Genomic DNA, 23,453 nt, shown 5'->3' with positions numbered 1-23,453 from the left:
ACAGGGCCATGCGTATTTCTTCCCGCGTGACGGCCTGCAAGAATGTGGTATCGCCTAGCGCTCTGCCCGAAGATGGCAGGTCCTCGGTGTCATTGTCAGACCCATGACTTGCTAGATAGAGAGTGCAATAATAATCTGTGAGGACACGGGAGATGGTGGTGTGTGTCTCTCAGCTCGTTGCCCTTCCACCGAAATAACTGCCGTGATGAGTGATATATATATGGTTTATTACGTGATTGCGATACACGCAAATAGTGTTTGTGTGACCCGTTACGTATACAGTGACGACTGCTTACAGGTGTGGTTCAAGAACCGGCGGGCGAAATGCAGGCAGCAGTTGCAGCAGCAGCAACAGCAGCAGCAGCAACAACAGCAGCAGCACCAGCAGCAGCCGCCGTCCAGCCTGGCGTCAAAGTCGCAGACGCGCTCAGCCCCCGGTGCCGTGTCCGCCGTCACCCCCAAGATGAAGACCGCAGCCTCCAAGAGCACGCCGCCGCCCACCACGGCCGCCGCCCTCGCCAACAGCTCCCCCAAGTGCAAGGTCAGTACTTCCACAGACAACGTCTTCGGTACATCGTATCAGCCATCGTATCCACATTTACAATTTAAAACCTGGTTCCTAAATCTCTGTCTTACCATTATATAATCTATCTGATACCTTTTAGTATCTCCAGGATTCTTCCAGGTATACAACCTTCTTTTATGATTCTAGAACCAAGTGTTGGCTATGATTAAGTTATGCTCTGTGCAAAATTCTACAAGGCGGCTTCCTCTTTCATTCCTTGCCCCCAATCCATATTCACCTACTATGTTTCCTTCTCTCCCTTTTCCTACTGACGAATTCCAGTCACCCATAACTATTAAATTTTCGTCTCCCTTCACTACCTGAATAATTTCTTTTATCTCGTCATACATTTCATCTATTTCTTCATCATCTGCAGAGGTAGTTGGCATATAAACTTGTACTACTGTAGTAGGCATGGGCTTTGTGTCTATCTTGGCCACAATAATGCGTTCACTATGCTGTTTGTAGTAGCTAACCCGCACTCCTATTTTTTTATTCATTATTAAACCTACTCCTGCATTACCCCTATTTGATTTTGTATTTATAACCCTGTAATCACCTGACCAAAAGTCTTGTTCCTCCTGCCACCGAACTTCACTAATTCCCACTATATCTAACTTTAACCTATCCATTTCCCTTTTTAAATTTTCTAACCTACCTGCCCGATTAAGGGATCTGGCATTCCACGCTCCGATCCGTAGAACGCCAGTTTTATTTCTCCTGCTAATGACGTCCTCTTGAGTAGTCCCCGCCCGGAGATCCGAATGGGGGACTATTTTACCTCCGGAATATTTTACCCAAGAGGACGCCATCATCATTTAATCATACAGTAGAGCTGCATGTCCTCGGGAAAAATTACGGCCGTAGTTTCCCCTTGCTTTCAGCCGTTCGCAGTACCAGCACAGCAAGGCCGTTTTGGTTAATGTTACAAGGCCAGATCAGTCAATCATCCAGACTGTTGCCCCTGCAACTACTGAAAAGGCTGCTGCCCCTCTTCAGGAACCACATGTTTGTCTGGCCTCTCAACAGATACCCCTCCGTTGTGGTTGTACCTACGGTACGGCCATCTGTATCGCTGAGGCACGCAAGCCTCCCCACCAGCGGCAAGGTCCATGGTTCATGGGGGGATATTGTTCGTACGTTGGAGATACCACTGATGGACAGTCTTCCCTAACTGCTCACCAGTCACATTCTTGTATCTCAGCGAACGTCCACTGCAGATCTTACTTTCTCCGACGTTGTCCTTCGAAGCTCAATGGGTAACATAAACATCGCATACATTTAAAAAAAAAGCGTATTGGCCACTTTGGAGCACTATAGGCGGTCACCAGTCCGTCATTCGAGCCTCCAAAACCGACTTAACGTCATAACAGTGAAGTGATGTGTGTGTGTGTGTGTGGGGGGGGGGGGGGGTCGCGTTCAAATGGCTCTAAGCACTATGGGACTTAACATCTGAGGTCATCAGTTCCCTAGACTTAGAACTATTTAAAACTAACTAACCTAAGGACATCACACACATCCAAGCCCGAGGCAGGATTGGAACCTGCGACCGTAGCAGCAGCGCGGTTCCGGACTGAAGCGTCTAGAACCACTCGGCCACAGTAGCCAGCGCGCGCCATTGGTTGTGTGGAATCAGCACAATAAGACGGATAGACTTATAGACGTGACAGAATGACTGAAAGAAGCTATCGTGTTTGGACCTGAGAGTGCGCACACTGTGAATGAAATGCTTAATTTGTTGATTACACGTTCATCTCAATCAGTTTCCGAGATAACGCTGCGAAAGGAATTTCGTGCAGCAGATGTTAGGAGTTGGGGAACTCACAAAAGGACTCTGCTCTCAGCTGAAGCTGGACGTCTTCAGCAGGCCAAACTACACAGAAACTTGACAGTAGCTATGACAGCAGCTGACTGAAGGCGTGTAATATGGCCCGCTGAGTCGAAATCCCGCCTGTTTTAAAACGACTCAAGGCGCAGATCGCATCGACGACCCGAAGAGGTGGTTAACTGACAGTGTGTGGAGAACATAGATCACGTCAGTGATGGTTCTGTGATGTCTTGTGTGTGTTTTTGGTACCATGGAGCAGGACGATTATTTCAAGGTCTGCAGCCTACGGCTGTTTCTATGTCATTCCCACCTACGTTCGAGCAGCCAGTAGTTCTGTTTATCTTCTTCTTCTTCTTCTTCTTATTATTATTATTATTATTATTGTTGTTTGTGGATCTAGGGCTTGGTGTTTACCTTTCTGTCTTGGCTCCCTCAACTTCCTGCTCTTTTCCAGTCCTGTCTCTGCACCTATGAACCGTGTCGGATTTGTTGTCAGCACCGCAGGAATCCTTAGCCTGTTAACGGAGCTTTCACCTGGCTGTGAGATCCTATAGAGGTGGCCAGGAGATACGCCGTTCTTCGTTGGCGAGAAATAGGAAAGCAGCCACTGTTAAACATGGCTTGCAATCTGTTTTACTAAATGGTCAGCCGATCCCAGTAGCAGCCTGCCGTTCTAACGCCTTCCAGGGATTACAAAAATTTTATTTTCAGTTTTCATATAATTATCGATTGATTTAAAAAATTAAAATGCTGTCGTAATCTACTTATTAAGAGGTATAATCTTAAGTTAAAAGTTTGACATAATAAATCCTGTATTGAAGTTAGTCGTGTGTTTGTCTTGAGGTAACGTACACAGACTATACTCATCCATTATTTGATAAAGAAGGTTCTTAGCGGCTTCCAATAAATTTTACCCATATTTTCAACCCTTTCCTAACATTTTCTTGCTGAAATCCCCTCCACTAAATGATGAAATGAAAAAAAAAGGTTATGGCTTCCTACATTTTCACTGTCTATGCAGGCAAATCTCCGCGTAAGGGATGACTTTTTTATTACTTATTTGCTGGCAACTCTATTCGCAACTCGTTTTACAGACAGCATCCACATATACCGATTAACACTTGCAAAATTATGTCATTGCCTGACACACCGTTAAGGAGATACGAGTCATAAACATTGCGCTGAGTGGAAAAACTAGTTTTTCGTGGAACTGAGAGCACTATATTCACCCAGGGTTTGATAATCAAAGCACATAGTGATTCCAACCAACTTGAAAAACATTTTCATGCCTTTTCTCAACCTTTTCCCGCTTACAGCCCTACAAAAAAATTTTGTTTTCACTTTTTCGTTAATCTATAAATGAATAATCCGAAAATAATAAAACGAACATAATTACGAGTGCACTTCTTCAACAATAAAGGTTTTACATGATTAACGTCAAATATGTAACACATTAACTCATTTTTTAAGTAATCAGACGTTTGAACCCGTTTTATACAAGGGTTCGCGTCTTTAAAGAAGGGGAGGTTTACTGGTTTTCTAGAATTCCATGCTATTTTCTAGTAGCTTAGTTAATAATTTGCCTTGTTCTACCATGAAAAAATGTAAACGCTTTTACTTGATTTTGTTCCTCAATTATTTGTCACCCCTCCCATCCTTCGCCAGCCAGTGTGGCCGTGCAGTTCTAGGTGCTTCAGTCTGGAACCACATGACCACTAAGGTCGCAGGCTCGAATCCTGCCTCGGGCATAGATGTGTGTGATTTCCTTAGATTAGTAAGGTTTAAGTAGTTCTAAGTTCTAGGGGACTGATGACGACAGAAGTTAAGTCCCATAGTGCTCAGAGCCATTTGAACCATTTGAACCTTACCCTCTACCCTTACCCTTACCCTTACCCTTACCCTTACCCTTACCCTCTTCCCTCACCCTTACCTTCTTCCCTAACCCTTACCCTTACCTTCTTCCCTAACCCTTACCCTTACCCTTACCCTTACCCTTACCCTTACCCTTACCCTTACCCTTACCCTCTTCCCTTACCCTCTTCCCTTACCCTTACCCTTACCCTTACCCTTACCCTTACCCTTACCCTTACCCTTACCCTTACCCTTACCCTTACCCTTACCCTTACCCTTACCCTTACCCTTACCCTTACCCTTACCCTTACCCTTACCCTTACCCTTACCCTTACCCTTACCCTTACCCTTACCCTTACCCTTACCCTTACCCTTACCCTTACCCTTACCCTTACCCTTACCCTTACCCTTACCCTTACCCTTACCCTTACCCTTACCCTCTTCCCTTACCCTCTTCCCTTACCCTTACCCTCTTCCCTTACCCTTACCCTCTTCCCTTACCCTTACCCTCTTCCCTTACCCTTACCCTCTTCCCTTACCCTTACCCTCTTCCCTTACCCTTACCCTCTTCCCTTACCCTTACCCTCTTCCCTTACCCTTACCCTCTTCCCTTACCCTTACCCTCTTCCCTTACCCTTACCCTCTTCCCTTCCCCTGCCCCACCCCTACATCTCTAACCCCCCTCCCCATCCCGTACACTTCCCCTCCCCACCGTCCTCCCACTCCCTCCTTCTCTTTTACCTTTCCTCCTCCCCCTTACCCATACCAGTCCCGACTCCATCCCCCAACGAATCCGTGGTATTCGCATAAATTTCTCATCGAAATCTTGGATGTTAATATAGGAAAGATGTCGTAGGACTTACGGTGTTGTGACTCTGTCGGCAGGTGGAGCCCGGGACGACGTCGTTCCCGGCGCTGCCGCTGGCGCTCCCCCAGCCGCAGCCGCAGCCCCAGCAGCCGCAGCCGCAGCCGCAACGGGCGGGCTCTGCCAGCGCGGCTTCGGTGTCTTCGGTGCTGACGACGCCCAGCCCGCCCGTGACGCCCGGCTCGGGCTACCAGCACGACGCCACCCCCAGCACGGCCGCCCCCGGCGCTGCCGCCGCCGCCGCGGCCGCCGCTTCCTCGGCCACGGCGTACAACGGCTTCTGCTGGGGCACGCCCGCCTCCACGTCCTCGGCGCACTGCTACTCGCAGACGTACTCGCCCTACTACGGCAACATGGGTGTCGACTACTTCCCGCCGTCGGCCGGCCACCACCAGTCCAACTACACATCCGCCCACCACGGCCACAACCACGTCATGGCGCACAGCTACCACCATCACCACCACCAGATGGGATCGTACGCCGGCGCCCACCACCAGGCCTTCAACACCGCCAGGCACCCGGACTGCTCGCTCGACTACCAGATCACCCCGGACAAGTACCAGATGGTCTAACGCTCGTCTCGCTGTTCTGCGTCTCTGGTCTTGACGTGTGTCGAGCCTAAGTGTGTCTGACGCCGCACTCGTGATTTCATCGGGTGGCAGTAGGCGTTCTGTGTGGTGTTAGGCTTTCCCGGTTTACCCCTATCCCTACCCGCGGGTGCCATCTTATAAATGCTGCAGTACTTCCAAAATCTGAGATGTAGTCACCCACAGGCAGTTTGTTCCTGTGGAGGAAGGCGACAGGATAGATTGCCGAAACACTTTACTATCTGGCCGACGCCACCGGGTTAATACACGAGAGCAGTTCTAATAGATTTCGTTCTGGGAGCGTCCTAAAAAACGTAAAGTTGTGGGATAATGCAAAGGACACAAACCAAATGCCGATTCACCACCACTTTCTAGAAATGGATTACACCGTGTCAATAGCTTCCACACGATTATCACCCCTGCAAAAGTGCTCTGCAGGACTCAGATGCACAGGACATAAGCCCCAGAAAAAACTGTGCTCGGACATTGTCGTAACCCGGCAGTCGGCAACTAGAACGAAATGTCGAGGCGCCACTGACAGATTTAAATCCCACGCTCCTTCGTGGGGTAGAATTCCTTTTTGTTACCAGAGCTGATGCCTGGACTGTACCATATTAACGTAATTTATTCTGGAGTGAATTGTGTGTTCTGTTTTTTAAGCAACTGAAGAGCTTTTTATATCGACAAAAACGTACCAACGTTTGCTGTGATGTTTTCGACGCGTGCGAGCGTTATGTTAAGAAAAAATGACTCCTTGTCTCACTGACGAGAAATAAGTACGAAATAAACCTACCAGCTACGAGAAAAAATTGTAGAATGCAGCAAGTCTGTTCACTATAACGGTTAAATTCCGCTGAAATTTCATGGATTTCGCCGTCTATCAAAGGACCACCCCAGACCTGTGATGTGTTAGCCTTCTGGAAGATCTGCATTAAATACAGTTACTAAGAGACTGTGACTCTTGGCAGCTTCAGTGCCTTTTGTACTATAGGAAGCGCAACTCGCTCTGTCTCCAGCAACTTTTACTTTGTGCGTTTGGTGAGCTGATGTTCCAGCCAGCAGTGGTCTCCGTGTTTCAAAAAAGGAAGAAATAATGGGGAAGAGGTGTTGATACTGAAGGGCAGTGGAAAACGTCGAGAAACCTGCAGTGCACCTTGCCTATCGTGGACTGGCCACCACTCAACTCACCACCAACTGCATTAAGATTCTCAAAATTCGAAATTAATTACTTTCGATTTACTTCTGATTATCGCTTAGAGGAAGTCAAAAGTGCAGTCTTTAATTACTTCATTTCATGTTATTAATACTGTCACCTTCTTAACGCTGTTTAATTATTTTCAGAAACTTTCTTACTACCTCGCAATGTCTTTATCTTCTAATGGTTGTCTTTGTAAACAAATTTAATAATTCTCATTGTACAAAATCGTACATGTAATTGTAGAATTTTCCAAAAAAAGGACGCTAATGTAAAAATCATAGTGATGTGTTGTTGTGGCTTGTATTTTAATATATTTTGTCTTAAATTAAATAATATGATTAAGTTACTTTAAATTCAAATTGAAAAAGCACAAATTAAATGGATCGCTGTAAATCTTTTCTTTTCTCAGTATTCATTAGTACGTGCTGTATTTGCTCAGCATTTCCTTTACAAAAATAATCATATTAAAAATTTACGAATTAATTTGTTTGGTGTGAGTATATGTTACATATCACGTCTTCGTGTTTTTGCAACCAGCACTCGTATTGTGTGTGTCGTGTCAGCTGGCTGTAGCATATTGGAGTGGAAGTAATCCCAGACGGAAGACAGAGAACACATCGTAATGTTCTAAGTGACAGAGCAGAACTCAAGAATGGAACGTTACACATGATGAATATCCCAAGAAAATAAAATTGTCACGACAGTGTCTGCGGAATTTAGTTTTACACTCGACCATACATTCGCACTCATTATCATAAACTTTTTCGCCCTGTAAAAATTGTTAACAAGCAGACACTGAAATAATATTGTCACTGCCATCATCAACAAATACAGCTACACAACCAGAGGAATACACATGTGGCGTGAAGTAAGAACATCACTCAGACTACTCAGTTTGTAATTACCAAGTTTCATGCACTTTACACCCTACACGAAGTCCTTTTCAAAAGACTAAGTCGGCTACTTGTGACATCATCAAACGATTTATCACAATCGTGTAAATATGATCAAGACGGCAAGTACATTGATCTGGAGTCTCCTACTTCCGAGCTGTTACAAGCAACCACAATTCGCGAATAAGTTATACAGGGTGTAATGAGTATAAGTGTAGATATTGCTACTGGTGACTGAGGACAATATACTGAACAGCATTACATCAGTATTTGTGTCACTTGCAGAATAATAATAATAATAGTTGTAGTATTCCAAGTCATATGTTTTTGGGTTGGTTAGTACCTCCAAGTACATGTGGAAAGAGCAAGCCATTAGCGCTCATTTTTCCCTGGACAGCAGGTCAGGCTTTGAAATGTGGACACATGGCGGGCAACCGGTAGTCTATACTGCCAGGTGTAATGCACTTGACGATGCAGTTACCATCATGCAGGAGACAGCAGGTCGTAAAGTTTGTAGCGTGTTTGTGGAAAGACTTTTTGATGCAGGGAAACATGCACCCAACACACTGATGTGTGAATATATTAAGGTATCACAAATAAAAATATCTGCACTTATACCCGTTACACCCTGAGGTTGAGTACGGTGGTGGCTTGGTCTGTGTAAAAATAGGCAAGACGATCAATGCCAGTCCCTCACAATAAACCTCTGTGCAAGAAATATTTAAACAATGTCCTATCTTCGCAAATGTTTGCCGAGTCGAGTATAGGGGGGGAATCAACATGAGTTTCATACAGAGCGTTCTTCGTTTTGCTGTTTTATAGCTCAACAGTAAGCCATAATTTCCGCATTTTTTTGTTATTTTTGTTCGGATTTCTTACGATGTGTCGTTCCACGCTCAATATAGCAGTTCTGCTAAAGCTAACATGGTAACCTGCCGATTTCAATTCCTGTAAGCCCTCATTCTACGCAGACGAATAGCTACGTAGATCAGCAATATTTGTTACATTGCCAAATTAAAATTTTAACAGTCTAAAGCTAATTAGCAGCGATTTTAATCCTTAAACGTATTTCTGGATCTCAGACCAGTGTCCGTCTACTGCCCTGTGAAATATAGATGGCATTTAATGGAATTAAGGATATATCAAACAGATATCGTCCCGCGAAAGATTTTAAAATGTGTTCTCTTACAGTTCATGACTTCAGTAAAGTGGTACATGCGAAGCAACTATGAAAATACATGCTAATCCTCAAAGCTCACGGTGGAAGTTGCTCGTAAACGAGATATTTAAAAAACATCTATGTACGAGAACGATTCCCAGAAATGTAAGTGGAAAATGTTAAGATGTTCTTACCTCTTGAGTCAAGAAGCAAATCATCAGTAATAGCTGAGTGAATACCGCACATGTCAGCTTATTCACTTAAATGCCAATACGTATTTAGGAAAATCTCGTTTCATACCATTCAGTATAAGATTAAAATAACATGGGCTTTAGCTCAAATATTGTTTGCTACTTACTGCTTCCTCCAGTCATTTATGCGAAAACAATGAGGAACGTGGATCGATTCCACATTAAACCCTAGGTCGTCCTATAATTAACTGTCTCAGTCAGACCTCAATTTGGAGGAAAGCAAGGGAATAATTATTATTTCTAACACAGCTACGCGTAGAAACCTACTGTGGTGGGCAGACCACCCTTCAGTTTTAGGAAAGCTTCATTTACGCATTAACTCACGGTTGAAAAATACACGATTTTTTTTTTTACAGGAGAATGGAAAAACTGGTAGCTGAAATTTAGGAATACTTGAGATAATACTGACCCTACAAATTTATATTAGAAGATATATTGAAGAAAAGCAGACCTACATCAGTAACAATGTTGACTAGACCCTACTATTTCTAATTTCGAAGGTAGTAGCGGTTAAGTACAGAGAGCAAAAGGTTATTTACAACTTATAAAGCAAACTGGTTACAGTTATAAGTGTCAGAGGACGTGAAAGGAAACCGTGGTTGAGAAAAGTGTGAGGTAGAGGTTGCAGGCCATCACAGATGTTATTCAATCCGTACATTGAGCATGCAGTAATGAAAACCAAAGATAAATCTGGAAAAGCAGTTTAAAAAAAAAAAAAAGACAGAAGAAATAGAACCTTTCGCTGATTGCCGATGATATAGTTCTGTCAGAGACAGCAAAGGAATTTCCAAACAGCAGGTGAACGGAATGTTTATTGTCCTGAAAAGAAATTATCAGATGAACATTGACGAAAATAAAACAAGGATAATGGAATGTAGTCAGTTTAAATCAGGTGATGCTAAGGGAAGGAAATGGAATACTAGGAATAGATATGATATTTGCTATTTGGGCAGCAAAATAACTAATGACGGCTAAAGTAGAGACGATACGAAAACTGTGACTATCAAGAAAAGCATTACTGAAAAAGAGAAATTTGTAAACATCTAAAATAATTTAAGTGTTAGGAAGTCGTTTATGAAGACATTTGTCCGAAGTGCACCCTTATATGGAAGTGAAACATGGGCGTCAAGCATTTCACGCAAGAAACAAAATAATGCTGAAGTTTAGATGAGTTGGTCGTTTAACTAATGGGGGGGGGGGGGATACTGACTGGAATTGGAGACAAAACTTATTGCACACCTCGACTAAAAGAAAGGATATGTTGATAGGGGCCGGCCGGGGTGGCCGAGCTGTTCTAGGCGCTACAGTCTGGAACCGAATCCTGCCTCGGGCATGGATGTGTGTGATGTCCTGATGTTAGTTAGGTTTAAGTAGTTCTAAGTTCTAGGGGACTGATGACCTCAGATGTTAAGTCACATAGTGCTCAGAGGCATTTGAACCATTTTTACTTTGATAGGGGACATCATGAGATATCAAGGAATAGTGCCTTGGTAATGGAGGGCAGTCTTTGGGGTAAAAGGCTGAGATGGAAATCCTAGGCCTGAATACGATAAGTATGCTCTAATGGATGCGGGTGGCAGCAGCAGCTATTCGGAGATGAGGAGACTGGTGTGGCGAGCTGAATCAAACCAGTCTTCGGACTGGAGACCACAACAACAACAACAACAACAACAACAACAACAACGACTACGACAACAACAAATGAATTAACGAATGAAGTTGATGAATTATAACTTAAAGAATACACATAATCTTCTAAGTGAGAGGTGGAAATCTATCATTTCTGATAGCGTCGATCGAAACATATCAGCCGAACTGATCTGCTAGAACTCTCAAAAAATTTTTTATAAGGCTGCTATTTTTACTTGCAGCACCAAGACTGTCAGTACGTTTCATACATATATAATGACTTTTTTTCCCAATTCCATCTTCTGTAATATATTACAAAGGGAGAGTAAAATTAATTCAAGAGACAGTTTAGGTGCTTACGTAATCATTTTTTGACAAATATTCTTTTCTGTCGCAAACAGTAAGACTAAGAAAGACTTTTTGATGTTGATTCGTTCCTCGGTTACATCCGCTAAATTCGAAGGGTCCTTCTGACCCATTCGATAAGTTGGCTCCTGGTTCTCACCACTTACTTTAATTTGAGTTTGCCATATGTAGCAACATAAAGACAGTACTAAATTACAGGTCAGTCATCGTACTAATAGAAATGATACAAAGACAACCAAACATGGCGCTTTAGGTTCTAGCGTGTCTCATAGAGTTATGTGCATTCACTAGCCAGTAGTGTAAATTACTTTTCCTACTGACTGCTACGTATATCCGGAAAGCATCAAGCTTTATGAAGCCAAAATCACTTCACCGATACAAGACATCCAATTTTCTTATAGAAACATATTCAAATAAAATAACAACTACTCCATTTTCGAGAAGCTTTCGAAAGGAAAGATCACCTAGTTTTTCCGGGTGTGAAACCACTGAGGCAGGAATGAGTGTAGTGTGGCTAAGGACAGAATAGCGCGGTCTTCAGTTGCAAATATTCTGTCAATGTCCATATATCAGGATAACATAACCGTTTCATTATGTGCACACTTGATGGAAGTAGTGCCGCTGAACACTGCACTAATGATTATTGGCTGCGGGCAGTATTGCTGTTTGCTTCTAAATGTAGAAAATTGTGAAACAGTACATTTTCATGTATGTGTAGAAAAGTGTGAGGATTATTGAGACTGTGACTATCGAGGTTTCAGAAATTCCTTAGCTAATGAAGGGACCACGCCTATTCGTCGTCATCGATATCGTCCAAGTTTAAGATATATGCAGGGCTTGGCCACAAATGTCCAGAAAAAGTGGCAATTCTGGTGCTGATCGGGTGAGTCATGGCCATTTATGCCAGCGGCGATTGGCGTAGCGGAAAGAGTGTAGAACCGGAATCCGAAGGTCGTAGGGTCGAGTCCATGTATGGAAACTTTATTTTCAATTTTTATGTTACTGTCGCTCCAAATAAACTGAAATAATGTTCAATATATTATATCAATTAATATTTTCATAACCAAAGGAAAGGCTAAGGAAAATCTGGGACTCCAAATAATTTCCAAGAAAAGATTGTACTTACAGCATCCTCTGGGATTCTGCAAATAATTTACCAACAAGGGACTGTAATTAATGTGTAGAGGACTTTGACCTTCGAGCAGTCCTCAGCAGCTGCACGCAAATAATAAATTCCCGGTGCAGGTAGAATCAGCCCATCAGCTGTGGGGGACAACGGCTACGGTGGTCATTCGCTTGCTACATTTCTACCGAGTTACGTACATTTTTCGGGAATGTTATTTTTCTAAAGAAACTTTAGAACTACAATGTAATTTTTAAAACGCGGCAAGATGCCGAGTGCTTACAGCTTCCCTTGTTTTTAGGATGAATATCACCACAGCACGTATAAATCATCAACTGTAAAATATAAAGCATCTAATTTTATACAGTAAGTTCTCGTGTACGCCTTACAATACCTTCCTGGAAATGTATTTGCAGTCCCAAATTTTCCTTTGCCTATCCTCTTCGTGCTTTTTATCAAAATATTACTAAATACAATTTATTAAACATTCTTTGGTTTATTTGCACTGTGAGTAACGTAACAATTGAAAATAACGGAAAATGCTTTCGCACAGAGAATCGTCCCCGCAATGTTCCACTTACCCTTCTGTACTCTTTCTACTGCGACGACCGCTCCCTGGCAACTTGTAAGAGAGACTACGCGCAGAAATTTCAAACGCGAAGTCTGTACCAGCATTGTTACGGCTACAGCATGCGAGAGATTTCGTTGGTGGTATATTGTTAAACTGGACTTCATTAAAACTCTCTCTCTCTCTCTCTCTCTCTCTCTCTCTCTCTCTCTCTCTCTCTCTTTTCCCCGCCCCCCCCCCCCCTCTCCCTGTCAAGCACGTATAGGAGTCACCTGCACGAACTCGACGAATAGTTAACAGTTAAGACACTTAAAAGTATGACATCTGACTGGCATCATTTAGAAAGGTTGCACCAAGCAATGCGTCATGTAAGCTAATAAGTAAATAATTAAAACATACAACAAAGACTGCTTACAGAAACAGTTGTAAATAATAAAATTAAATATTGTAAATAATAAAATAATAATAGTAAATAATAAAAACAATCGTAAATACGTAATACTAAAATATTTAAGGAAAATGACTAGCTTTAGTATTCTTTGCAGTATCGACCAGATGATGTCTGTAGGAACAATGATTAACTTATTGGACTTAAATATTTCTCATTTCTATAAAATTTAAATATTTTTCTTCTTGTTTCTTATTTAGTTTTCACCATTCAAGAATATGATAAGCGCATTCTGATGCTGCTACAACATCTTACACCCACTGAGTGCATTCACCAAATAATAATTTATTATTCCACTTGCAGCATGGCTTCCTCTAGACTTCAATTTTTCATAGTAGGTAGTGCACACAGATATGTCAGATTGCGTCACGGTTTTCACATTATCGACCAAATACCTCTAGATGAATTTAAGGATTTTTTTTTTTTAAATTAAACTTGGTAAGAAAGCCAAAATATTCTCTGTAACGCAGGTGATTTCAGAGATCCATGGTGAGAAGATACTCAAGGACGTATACCATGTAATAAATACCAAAATACTTGAGAAAGAGACAGCTAGAAATATGCTAACGTCTCTTCCAATGGTCAAAAACGTGGAATAAATCTGAAATTTAATTTCATTTAAACACCAAACATGCAACTTTAGATTACCGTAGCCAAGCATCATCAAACAGAAAAAAAGATTACAACAAATATTTAAGTTACACAGAACAAATTATTACAATGAAGATGTGAAGAAGTCAGATGAAAATTTACAGAAGTTAGACTTTTTAGTGTGTTTGAAAATGGTTGAACATCGGTGAAATCTCCAAATATCTGTAGCGTTGGTAACGTCCCAGGGCACTTGTTGGCCGCTTCCATGTTTGTATTTTGTGTGCTGAGGTAGCCCCAAAGAGAAGACAGCTTCACTACTCCTGTATTGGGTTGCTCATCACCACATGTTTAGTGATTTTTCATTGACTGCTCACTCACTTCAGTCTGCATATCTAACCAATATTGTCCCTTCTAATTAACCAAATACTAATAATTCATTATCTCTTCGCTGCGTGTACTGTATCGCCTCGAACCTACGCTCAAAAGAGCTAAGAATCTTTCAAGCACAGTATGAATTATTCAGTCTTTAGTGGAGTCGGCGCGCTGTTATGACGTAACATCTGAGGTTATGACTTAGAAACTACTTAAATCTAACTAACCTAAGGACATCACATACATCCATGCCCGAGGCAGGATTCGAACCTGCGACCGTAGCAACAGCGCGGTTCCAGACTGAAGCGCCTACAACCACTCGGTCACAGCGGCCGGCCCGTAGAGAAATAAATATCATGGTTTTTGCCCAAAACAAAAGCATGTACCGAAAATAGATTTTTGAAGATATCATAAAACGGAAATTGACTGCATATGCTGATAAAGAATTCCATCTAGAATGCCGGCACCAAATTCCGATCAAAATCGATGTTATCGTTCCAAAGTTATGTTTCTCACCAATTTGACAAATACGGTTTCGAGAAAAACGCGTTTGAAGTTCTGGCTTACGGCACGGCACATTTATGTAGCTAAGTTCAACATACCTCTAGTCACAGATTCCTGGACTACACAGAAATCCTTCAAAATCCAAAAGGAGGTCTTTCTCCATCTTTTTAGTGGCGATGGAGGTCCCGCGGGCCTCTTCGGCAGCTTCTGTCATCTAATGCTCTGCTCGCTCGATACGCTTTTCCTTCGCTTTGGAACAGAAGTTTCAGCAAGCGGCTCCGATTCCAACTTCGAGTACTTTCATAATTTCCATAATGCTTTTTAGGCCGTCGTTGATATTACTCACGCATCCACATTGGCCGCGAAGGCAGCTATTGTTTTCCCGCTGTGAATGGCTTTCAGATACATTTTTTTCACAAATCTTCTTGTAACTCGATAACTGAATTTCTGGCGAATAAAGTAGATATACCAGGGAAAATTTCAAGCAAAATAAATAAATAAATAAATAAATCCAAAGAGGTCCACCCACTTAGGAACAATGTCCTGAATTTTTTAATGTCCACGATATCATCATAAATCAGCTTGACTTCGTGTAATTATTATCTTGGAATAAAAGTGTCATTTATGTTCGTCTCGCTGCGCATTTCTTTCAGTTACAATGTGTACTATAATATAGAAGTTCTTTCTATTTATCGTCCAAGTTCCATCGAGCTATGCTATTTGGCAGCGACACATCACGAAGAAGTTACTTTCGTTCTACACACGAGTGTGTGCTGTGTGTTCCTCAAACATGTATCACTGTAGTCACGTACTCTTAACGTTATCTAAGCGACAAAACAAAATATTGAAGGATGTAACAAGATATTCCTATGCCGGCGTTTCCAACGGATAACTTTCTGTATACCTGGAACATATACGTATTACGAGGCGCATTCAAGTTCTAAGGCCTCCGATTTTTTTTTCTAATTAACTACTCACCCGAAATCGATGAAACTGGCGTTACTTCTCGACCTAATCGCCCTGCAGACGTACACATTTTTCACAACGCTGACGCCATGATTCCATGGCAGCGGCGAAGGCTTCTTTAGGAGTCTGTTTTGACCACTGGAAAATCGCTGAGGCAATAGCAGCACGGCTGGTGAATGTGCGGCCACGGAGAGTGTCTTTCATTGTTGGAAAAAGCCAAAAGTCACTAGGAGCCAGGTCAGGTGAGTAGGGAGCATGAGGAATCACTTCAAAGTTGTTATCACGAACAAACTGTTGCGTAACGTTAGCTCGGTGTGCGGGTGCGTTGTCTTGGTGAAACAGCACACACGCAGCCCTTCCCGGACGTTTTTGTTGCAGTGCAGGAAGAAATTTGTTCTTCAAAATATTTTCGTAGGATGCACCTGTTACCGTAGTGCCCTTTGGAACGCAATGGGTAAGGGTTACGCCCTCGCTGTCCCAGGACATGGACACCATCATTTTTTCAGCACTGGCGGTTACCCGAAATTTTTTTGGTGGCAGTGAATCTGTGTGCTTCCATTGAGCTGACTGGCGCTTTGTTTCTGGATTGAAAAATGGCATCCACGTCTCATCCATTGTCACAACCGACGAAAAGAAAGTCCCATTCATGCTGTCGTTGTGCTTCAACATTGCTTGGCAACATGCCACACGGGCAGCCATGTGGTCGTCCGTCAACATTCGTGGCACCCACCTGGATGACATTTTCGCATTTTCAGGTCGTCATGCAGGATTGTGTGCACAGACCCCACAGAAATGCCAACTATGGAGGCGATCTGTTCAACAGTCATTCGGCGATCCCCCAAAACAATTCTCTCCACTTTCTCGATCATGTCGTCAGACCGGCTTGTGTGAGCTCGAGGTTGTTTCGGTTTGTTGTCACACGATGTTCTGCCTTCATTAAACTGTCGCACCCACGAACGCACTTTCGACACATCCATAACTCCATCACCACATGTCTCCTTCAACTGTCAATGAATTTCAATTGGTTTCACACCACGCAAATTCAGAAAACGAATAATTGCACGCTGTTCAAGTAAGGAAAACGTCGCCATTTTAAGTATTTAAAACAGTTCTCATCCTCGCCACTGGCGGTAAAATTCCATCTGCCGTACGGTGCTGCCATCTCTGGGACGTACTGACAATGAACCCGGCCTCATTTTAAAACAATGCGCATGTTTCTATCTCTCTCCAGTCCGGAGAAAAAAAATCGGAGGCCTTAGAACTTGAATGCACCTCGTAAACAGGATTAGGATAGAACTGCAAATGCTACACTCCAGTAGAAGTTTTATAATGTGTAAGCATAAATTGTAAAAATAGTCCGAGAATCTTAGGAAAAGAAGTTTGTATCTAGCAATTACAAAATTTTCCCTGCCGCTGTGGCTGAGCGGTTCTAGGCGCTTCAGTCTGGAAGGTCGCTACTGCTACGGTTGCAGATTACTATTTCCCATGATTCCTCAGCATTCAGTGCTGTACATATAACAACCCATGACGGAATGATAACTTTGGATTGGGTTATTTGGGAAAGAGGCCAAACAGAGAGGTCATCGGTCTCACTGGATTACGGAAGGACGGGGAAGGAAGTCCGCCGTGCCCTTTCACAGGAACCGTCCTGGCATTTGCCTCGAGTGATTTAGGGAAATCACGGGAAACCTAAATCAGGATGGCCGGACGTGGGATAGAACCGTCGTCCTCCCGAATGCGAGTCAGTTTGCTAACCACTGCGCCACCTCGCTCGTTGATAACGTCCTACCTGCAAAGGCAGAGATAGAACGCAACACAGAACATGTTTACTTTGCTTTTATATTATATTTTTGGATGTAGGTTGTGGTGACAGACTTAATCTGTAGCGTAAACCCGGGTTGCCGTTTGACGAAAACAACAAATGTGATGCATGTATTTTATGGATATCGGATTTCGATGATTGGTTCTTGTCTGCCATGTTAAAGACATCATGAATCAAAACAGGCTGGTGGTATCGACAGTTTCAATGTTTCCCAGCATCTAACACAAAATAGAATTAGTGCTTATGAGCCGGCAGCTGTGGACGAGTGGTTCTAGGCGCTTCAGTCTGGAATCGCGCGACCGCTACGGTCGCAAGTTCGAATCCTGCCTCGGGCGTGGACGTGTGTGATGTCCTTAGGTTAGTTAGGTTTAAGTAGTTCTAAGTTCTAGCGGACTGATGACCTCGAGCCATTTGAACCATTTTTAGTGCTTATGAGCCATCCCTAATGATCTAATCAACGACGGCACATGAAAAATCAAATTTTCTTCCTCTCCTTGTATTTGCCACAAGGAGAATTGAAATCTACCTCTAGCCATCCTGATTTAAGTTTTCCCGGGTTTCCTAAACAGTTTCATAAATTTCTTTCAACGAGACAACGATCAGTTTCTTTCACGGTTTATCCTCCAACCGGGTTGGTGCTACGTATTTTAATGATCACAGAGTCAACGACTTGTAAAAATCAAATCTTCCTCCCGTCCCTGTAACACAAACATGTGATGCGTGAGTTTGCTAACGCATCTGGCAACCTCGTTACTGGCGGTAGGAAAAACCAATTAAATTTACTATCCGTAACCCTTTCAGTGACGTTGAGTTATACTCATATATCCGCCATATATTGCTCATTATTAGTCGGTTCAATGGATACTAGGTGTAACAAGAAGGTATGACAAATCTTTCAGCAAACATTCTTCAAAGGTAGAGAAAGAAAGTGGTGTAAGGATATAGGTGCGGAAACGCTTATTTCCGTGTTAGAGCTCAGTTTCTATAACTCTTTAAACGATTAATCATAGAAAAAATAGGAAATGAACGTATCAGCATAGTATGAAACACGTTTCTAAATGAAATGTTCTTAACGCCCTCCATTAGCAAGGATCAATCCGCCGTAGCACAGAATCCCTGATGTGCTGATGTATGCCCAGAAAACTGTGCATCGTTCACAGCCACAATACGAGCACGAAGATTGTATACGACTTGTAGCAGCGTTCCGTACACAAGAGCTTTCAAATGCTCCCAGAAATAAAAGTCTAGTTGGTATAGGTCAGGAGAACGTGACGTCCAAGGAATTGGTCCACCTCTACCAATCCATCTTTGTCGGAATCTGTTACTTAGAAGACTACACCACCGCCCATGACATGTAAGTCTGTCGTGCTTGTAAAAGCACATGTGCTAGCAGAAGAGGTTGAATATTATGTAAGAAACACGGTAAGTTTCTCCGTTGAGACTGAGTGGAAGAACATGAGGCCCTAACAGTTACCAACAACGCTGCTCAAACGTTGACAGAAAATCTTTGTTGATGACGTGATTGCACAAATTCGTGAGGATTCTCGACATCCCTTAACGTGCTGGTTGCGAAAATTTACAATCTGACCACGTTGAAACGAAGCCTCGTCAATGAACAGCACATTCTCACACTAAAGTGAGGAATGACGCATTGCTGAATGAACCATTCACAAAGGTGTACATGTGCAGGGAAATCAGCTACTGATAGCGCCTGCACACGCCGTACGTAGTACTGCTACAGCAGGTTCTCATGAAGCACTCTCCATTCACTCATTGTGGTCAACATTACTTGTTGCAGCTAATGGTCTTACGCTGACACTAGGGCTACCATCAACTGCAAGAAGTAGTTCCTTCTCCAAGTGAGGTGTCCTCGTCCTTCTTGATCTCCCCCACTCTTAAGTAATAGACTTACAAGTCCCGTGCTCCGGAGATCGACCATTAGTTGCTTCAAAAGTCGTCCTGTTGGGGGAGTGTCGTTCTGAAAAATCCCTCCCACTATATACGATGAGCGCCACGGCCTATTACCATCTGCGAATTTGCCAACCTGCATCTGCGTACACATCCACTGCACCGTACTGGAAATCAAGTCCGTGTTGAAGACTAAACAGCTGATGGCATGTGCTTGAGGCCAGTAGAGCGCTGAAATTAGTCGCGTGGCAACATAAGCATTGAAGTTAGTCGCATTTCAGCATTACCTTCGTTCAGCTGGAACGGCAAACACTGGCGCTCTACCTAAGAATTGTGACTTACTTTACATTCTAGCCAAACGTAACAAGAGACTATTTTGATCATTTCATATACGAAATCGTGTCATGTAATACTGTACGTTCTGTTTCTATGTGTTTGCCAGGATTAATATGAATATGAGGAAAAGTAGAAAATCGGCTCTTACATGAGGTAAAGCTTTTCCAGGCCCTGCCTATATATAACACATTTCATTCATCTTCATTCGAGGGATGTTACCTGGAAATGTGGTCACGCTTTTCTGTTACATCCTGTACACTCGTCTGCAGTGATCTGTGACTTGTAGCTGAAGGGAATGACCGACTACAGGCTGGTAAAATTGGGATAATGGGGACACGAGCGCACTCTGCATTGTTGCCAGATGTATCCAAGATGGCAGCGAGAGCGCCATCCAAGATGGTGGCGTGTAGAATTGGCAACAGTGCATGACGTCATCCAAGATGGCGGCAATGACGTCGTTCAAAATGGCTGATTTTGGCGGGAAGTTTGAATTTAGGCAGGAAGACAGGTCAATTGGGCTACCTCCACTAACCTAACCAACTCCTCCAGAAAGTGGCACAAAGTTCAAATGCCATCAGGACAATGCATCCTCTGCTAACGTAAGAAAAATGGCGGGAAGAAAGGTCAATTGGGCTACCTCCACTAACCCATCATCCGACCACCACCTCTTCCTAGGGATTGGCGTGAAGTTTGAATTTTAGCAGTAAATAAAGGTCATTTGGGCTATCTCTACTAACCTAAGAAAATGGCAGGAAAGAAAGGACACTTGGATTACTTCCACTAACCTAAGTCATCCGACTGCACCCTCCCCAGAAAATAGTGGGAAGTTCAAATTCCATCACGATAATGCAACCTCTAGTAACCTAAGAATATGCTGGGAAAATAGGTCACTTGGACTACTTCCACTAAACTAAGTCACCCGACTGCCACCTCATCCTAGGAAATAGGTAAGAGAGGACGTGACCTGTGCTGGACATAAGTCTTTATTTTGCTTGCACTGTTTATTTAAAAACAAGTTGATGCACTACAGCCATCCAGTGTGTTCACCACGAGGTTCAGGCTCCAACTGACCTAATACACTGTACCATCACTAGAAGGTGCTGTCGTCCATTCCATGACATAATCCAAGATGGCTGCCATGATGTCAGTTGATGACATAAGTAGTATGTTCATCATGGGGTCTGGACCTAGTACACAGTACTGCCACCAGAGTGCACTCTCATACCTCCCATGACATAATCCAAGATTGTGGAGCAAAATGGAAGGAACCAGAAAGACCACTTGTGCTATCTCTACTAACCTAAGAAAATGGTGGGAAAGAAAGGACACTTGGACTATCTCTATTAACCTAAGTCACCCGACCACCACCTCTTCCTAGGGATTGGGGGGGGAAACGGACCCAGCCTGTGCTGGGCATAAGTCTTTATTTTGCATGCAGTCTTTATGCAAACAATTTGAGGCACTACCGCCATCCAGTGTGGTCACAATGGGGCCCGAACTCCAACTGACCTAGTACACAGTACCATTACCAAAGAGTGCTGTCATCCATTACGTGACATTACCCAAGATGGTTGTCTGCAGGGGAAAATGACTCAGCCTGCTCTGGGCTGCTGGAGTGAGGCAGGATGTACTTTATTTATTTTCCAACAATTTATTTAGTGATGGATTTTGAGGGGATAGTATATTTATCACACTGATACAAAACACAAGCTCTGACATGCTTGGGGTTACACCACACAGCCTACAGACCTCTAAATAATGCACTACAAACAACTCGTAATTACCAAAATAATTTCGCTGCACAGCATACAGACATTCAAACTACTTCTAAATAATGCAGTACAGTGATGTGCAGACACGAAAACCACTTGTATACCATCCAAATAATGCATAGCACAGCCTACAGACCTGCTCGTAAACAACGCGCACAGGCACTGCTTGCAGCCCCCGCTGTCCACTGGACTACACTGGAGGCTACTGCACACGCTCCCAGAAGTCGGGATGCAGCGGCACCCACCGCAAAAGGATGCACAGGTGCCCACAAGCATGAGCCAGCAGCGCCCCTTTCTTACTTGACACCTGAGAAATTCCTCTCAAAATACATGATCACCTAGGAACCGTTGCTGATGCGAGCAGATGGGAGTGAAGACCTATTTGCAGAGTGCAGATGCTACTGGGGTGCGTGTGTCTCGACTCCATCTAAATACTCTTCAAACATGCTTGCTAATCATCAACTTTCTAAATCGTGCACTGCACACCCATTCACAAAATAATGCAACATACACTAAAACATCTAATAAATCCTCAAACCATAATGCATGTCTAGCGCTGCAGAAACACTCAGTACATGTAAAAGTCGCTTCCAAACTATCATCAACTCCAACATGCTCCGCCGGGCCAGCCACCGCAAACCAGTGCAGGGGCACTGCCAACAGCATGTGAAAGTTTTCGACTGTTATACTGACGTCGCATGTCTGTCTAAATAAGTGCCAAGCCATCCTCTGGGCCTTGCATGCATGTCTTCATCGCTGTTGGTGTGTGAACCCTCTCTCTCTACCTGTGGTCCAGCAAAGACCTAATTGCTGAACGACTCACCCTCACAGACGCTGTAGAAATAGTTTCTAGAATAGCACAGAGTACATTGTTCCTCGTGATCCTAACAGAACTTGTGAGCTGTGTCTAGCATGCACGCATATCCAGTGCGGCTAACGCTTTGTGGCGAAATGTTCGTCCTGCTGTCAATATACGCTTCAGAAACGTTAAACATTCACACCGCCAAAAAGTGACTGAAGTCACTCTCAGAACTGTTCTACAAATTCGTACTCGTTTCCCCTCGGCACAAACGCGTAACTGTTTCTGGACTGGACCAGTTCGCTTGCTTGCTTTTCTACATCCATCTCCAGACTCTGGGATTACAAGATCACATGTATTATCGCATGGTTTGCCATGATATTATACCAGTTTCGAGGTACTTCTCGATATCTGTCACACAGCAGTACCCTCACGATCGCTCGCACAACATAATTCCGAAGATGTAGACTGGAAATTATGCTATACAAACCTGAAACTTTAGCGCTTATCCCGTCTGTGAAGACCTTTACGTGAGAACTCGAAACAAATAGAGAAAACTGATATTTCCACTTGCGAATACCGATGATGGAGATGTAGCAGATTCCAAATCATCCCAATAATTTACAGCATCAACTAAGGTGTTTCTCATGTCTAGTGAACCGGCAATAACTCTTCAACATGCTAGATGCAGATACCACAATCGATCTTCTCTCAACTAAATAAAGGTGCGAAATGTGCAGAAGCAGTCAACCGAACAATTTACTTTGGAGGGAATAACGGTCCAGCACAAATGGACCTCCATATTCAATCTTCTCAAATTTCCACACGTTCACGAATGCTATCCAACACATATAAGTATTAGTTCGCTATTTGGTCGTCTAGAGGACAACACGGTTAATTCATCTACATTCCTATACTCCAACAGCCATCTCCATTTTAACAGCTGCTACCGTTAACGTACTTAGTAGTAGGGGGTGCGTGATAGGTGCGCCTTGAGCATCAGCCTTATAAAGTATGTGACAGTATGAGACAGTAACATACAGTAGTTGTTG

General features: G+C 43.2%; 1 protein-coding gene across 1 annotated transcript in view; it reads left to right on the top strand.

The window, feature by feature from the left end:
- Positions 1–7,229, top strand: part of LOC126188639 (homeobox protein OTX1-like) — a 177,383-nt gene extending 170,154 nt beyond the window's left edge. The window contains exons 5-7 of the mRNA XM_049930240.1: positions 299–541; positions 5,130–5,324; positions 5,367–7,229. Coding sequence (XP_049786197.1) covers positions 299–541; positions 5,130–5,324; positions 5,367–5,681 — 753 coding nt within the window. The 3' untranslated portion in view covers positions 5,682–7,229. The remainder of the gene's footprint in view (positions 1–298; positions 542–5,129; positions 5,325–5,366) is intronic.
- The last annotated feature ends 16,224 nt before the right edge of the window (positions 7,230–23,453 follow it).

The sequence above is a fragment of the Schistocerca cancellata genome, chromosome 5, assembly GCF_023864275.1.
Source record: "Schistocerca cancellata isolate TAMUIC-IGC-003103 chromosome 5, iqSchCanc2.1, whole genome shotgun sequence".
NCBI lineage: Eukaryota > Metazoa > Arthropoda > Insecta > Orthoptera > Acrididae > Schistocerca > Schistocerca cancellata.
This window is presented reverse-complemented; position numbering and strand designations above follow the sequence as displayed.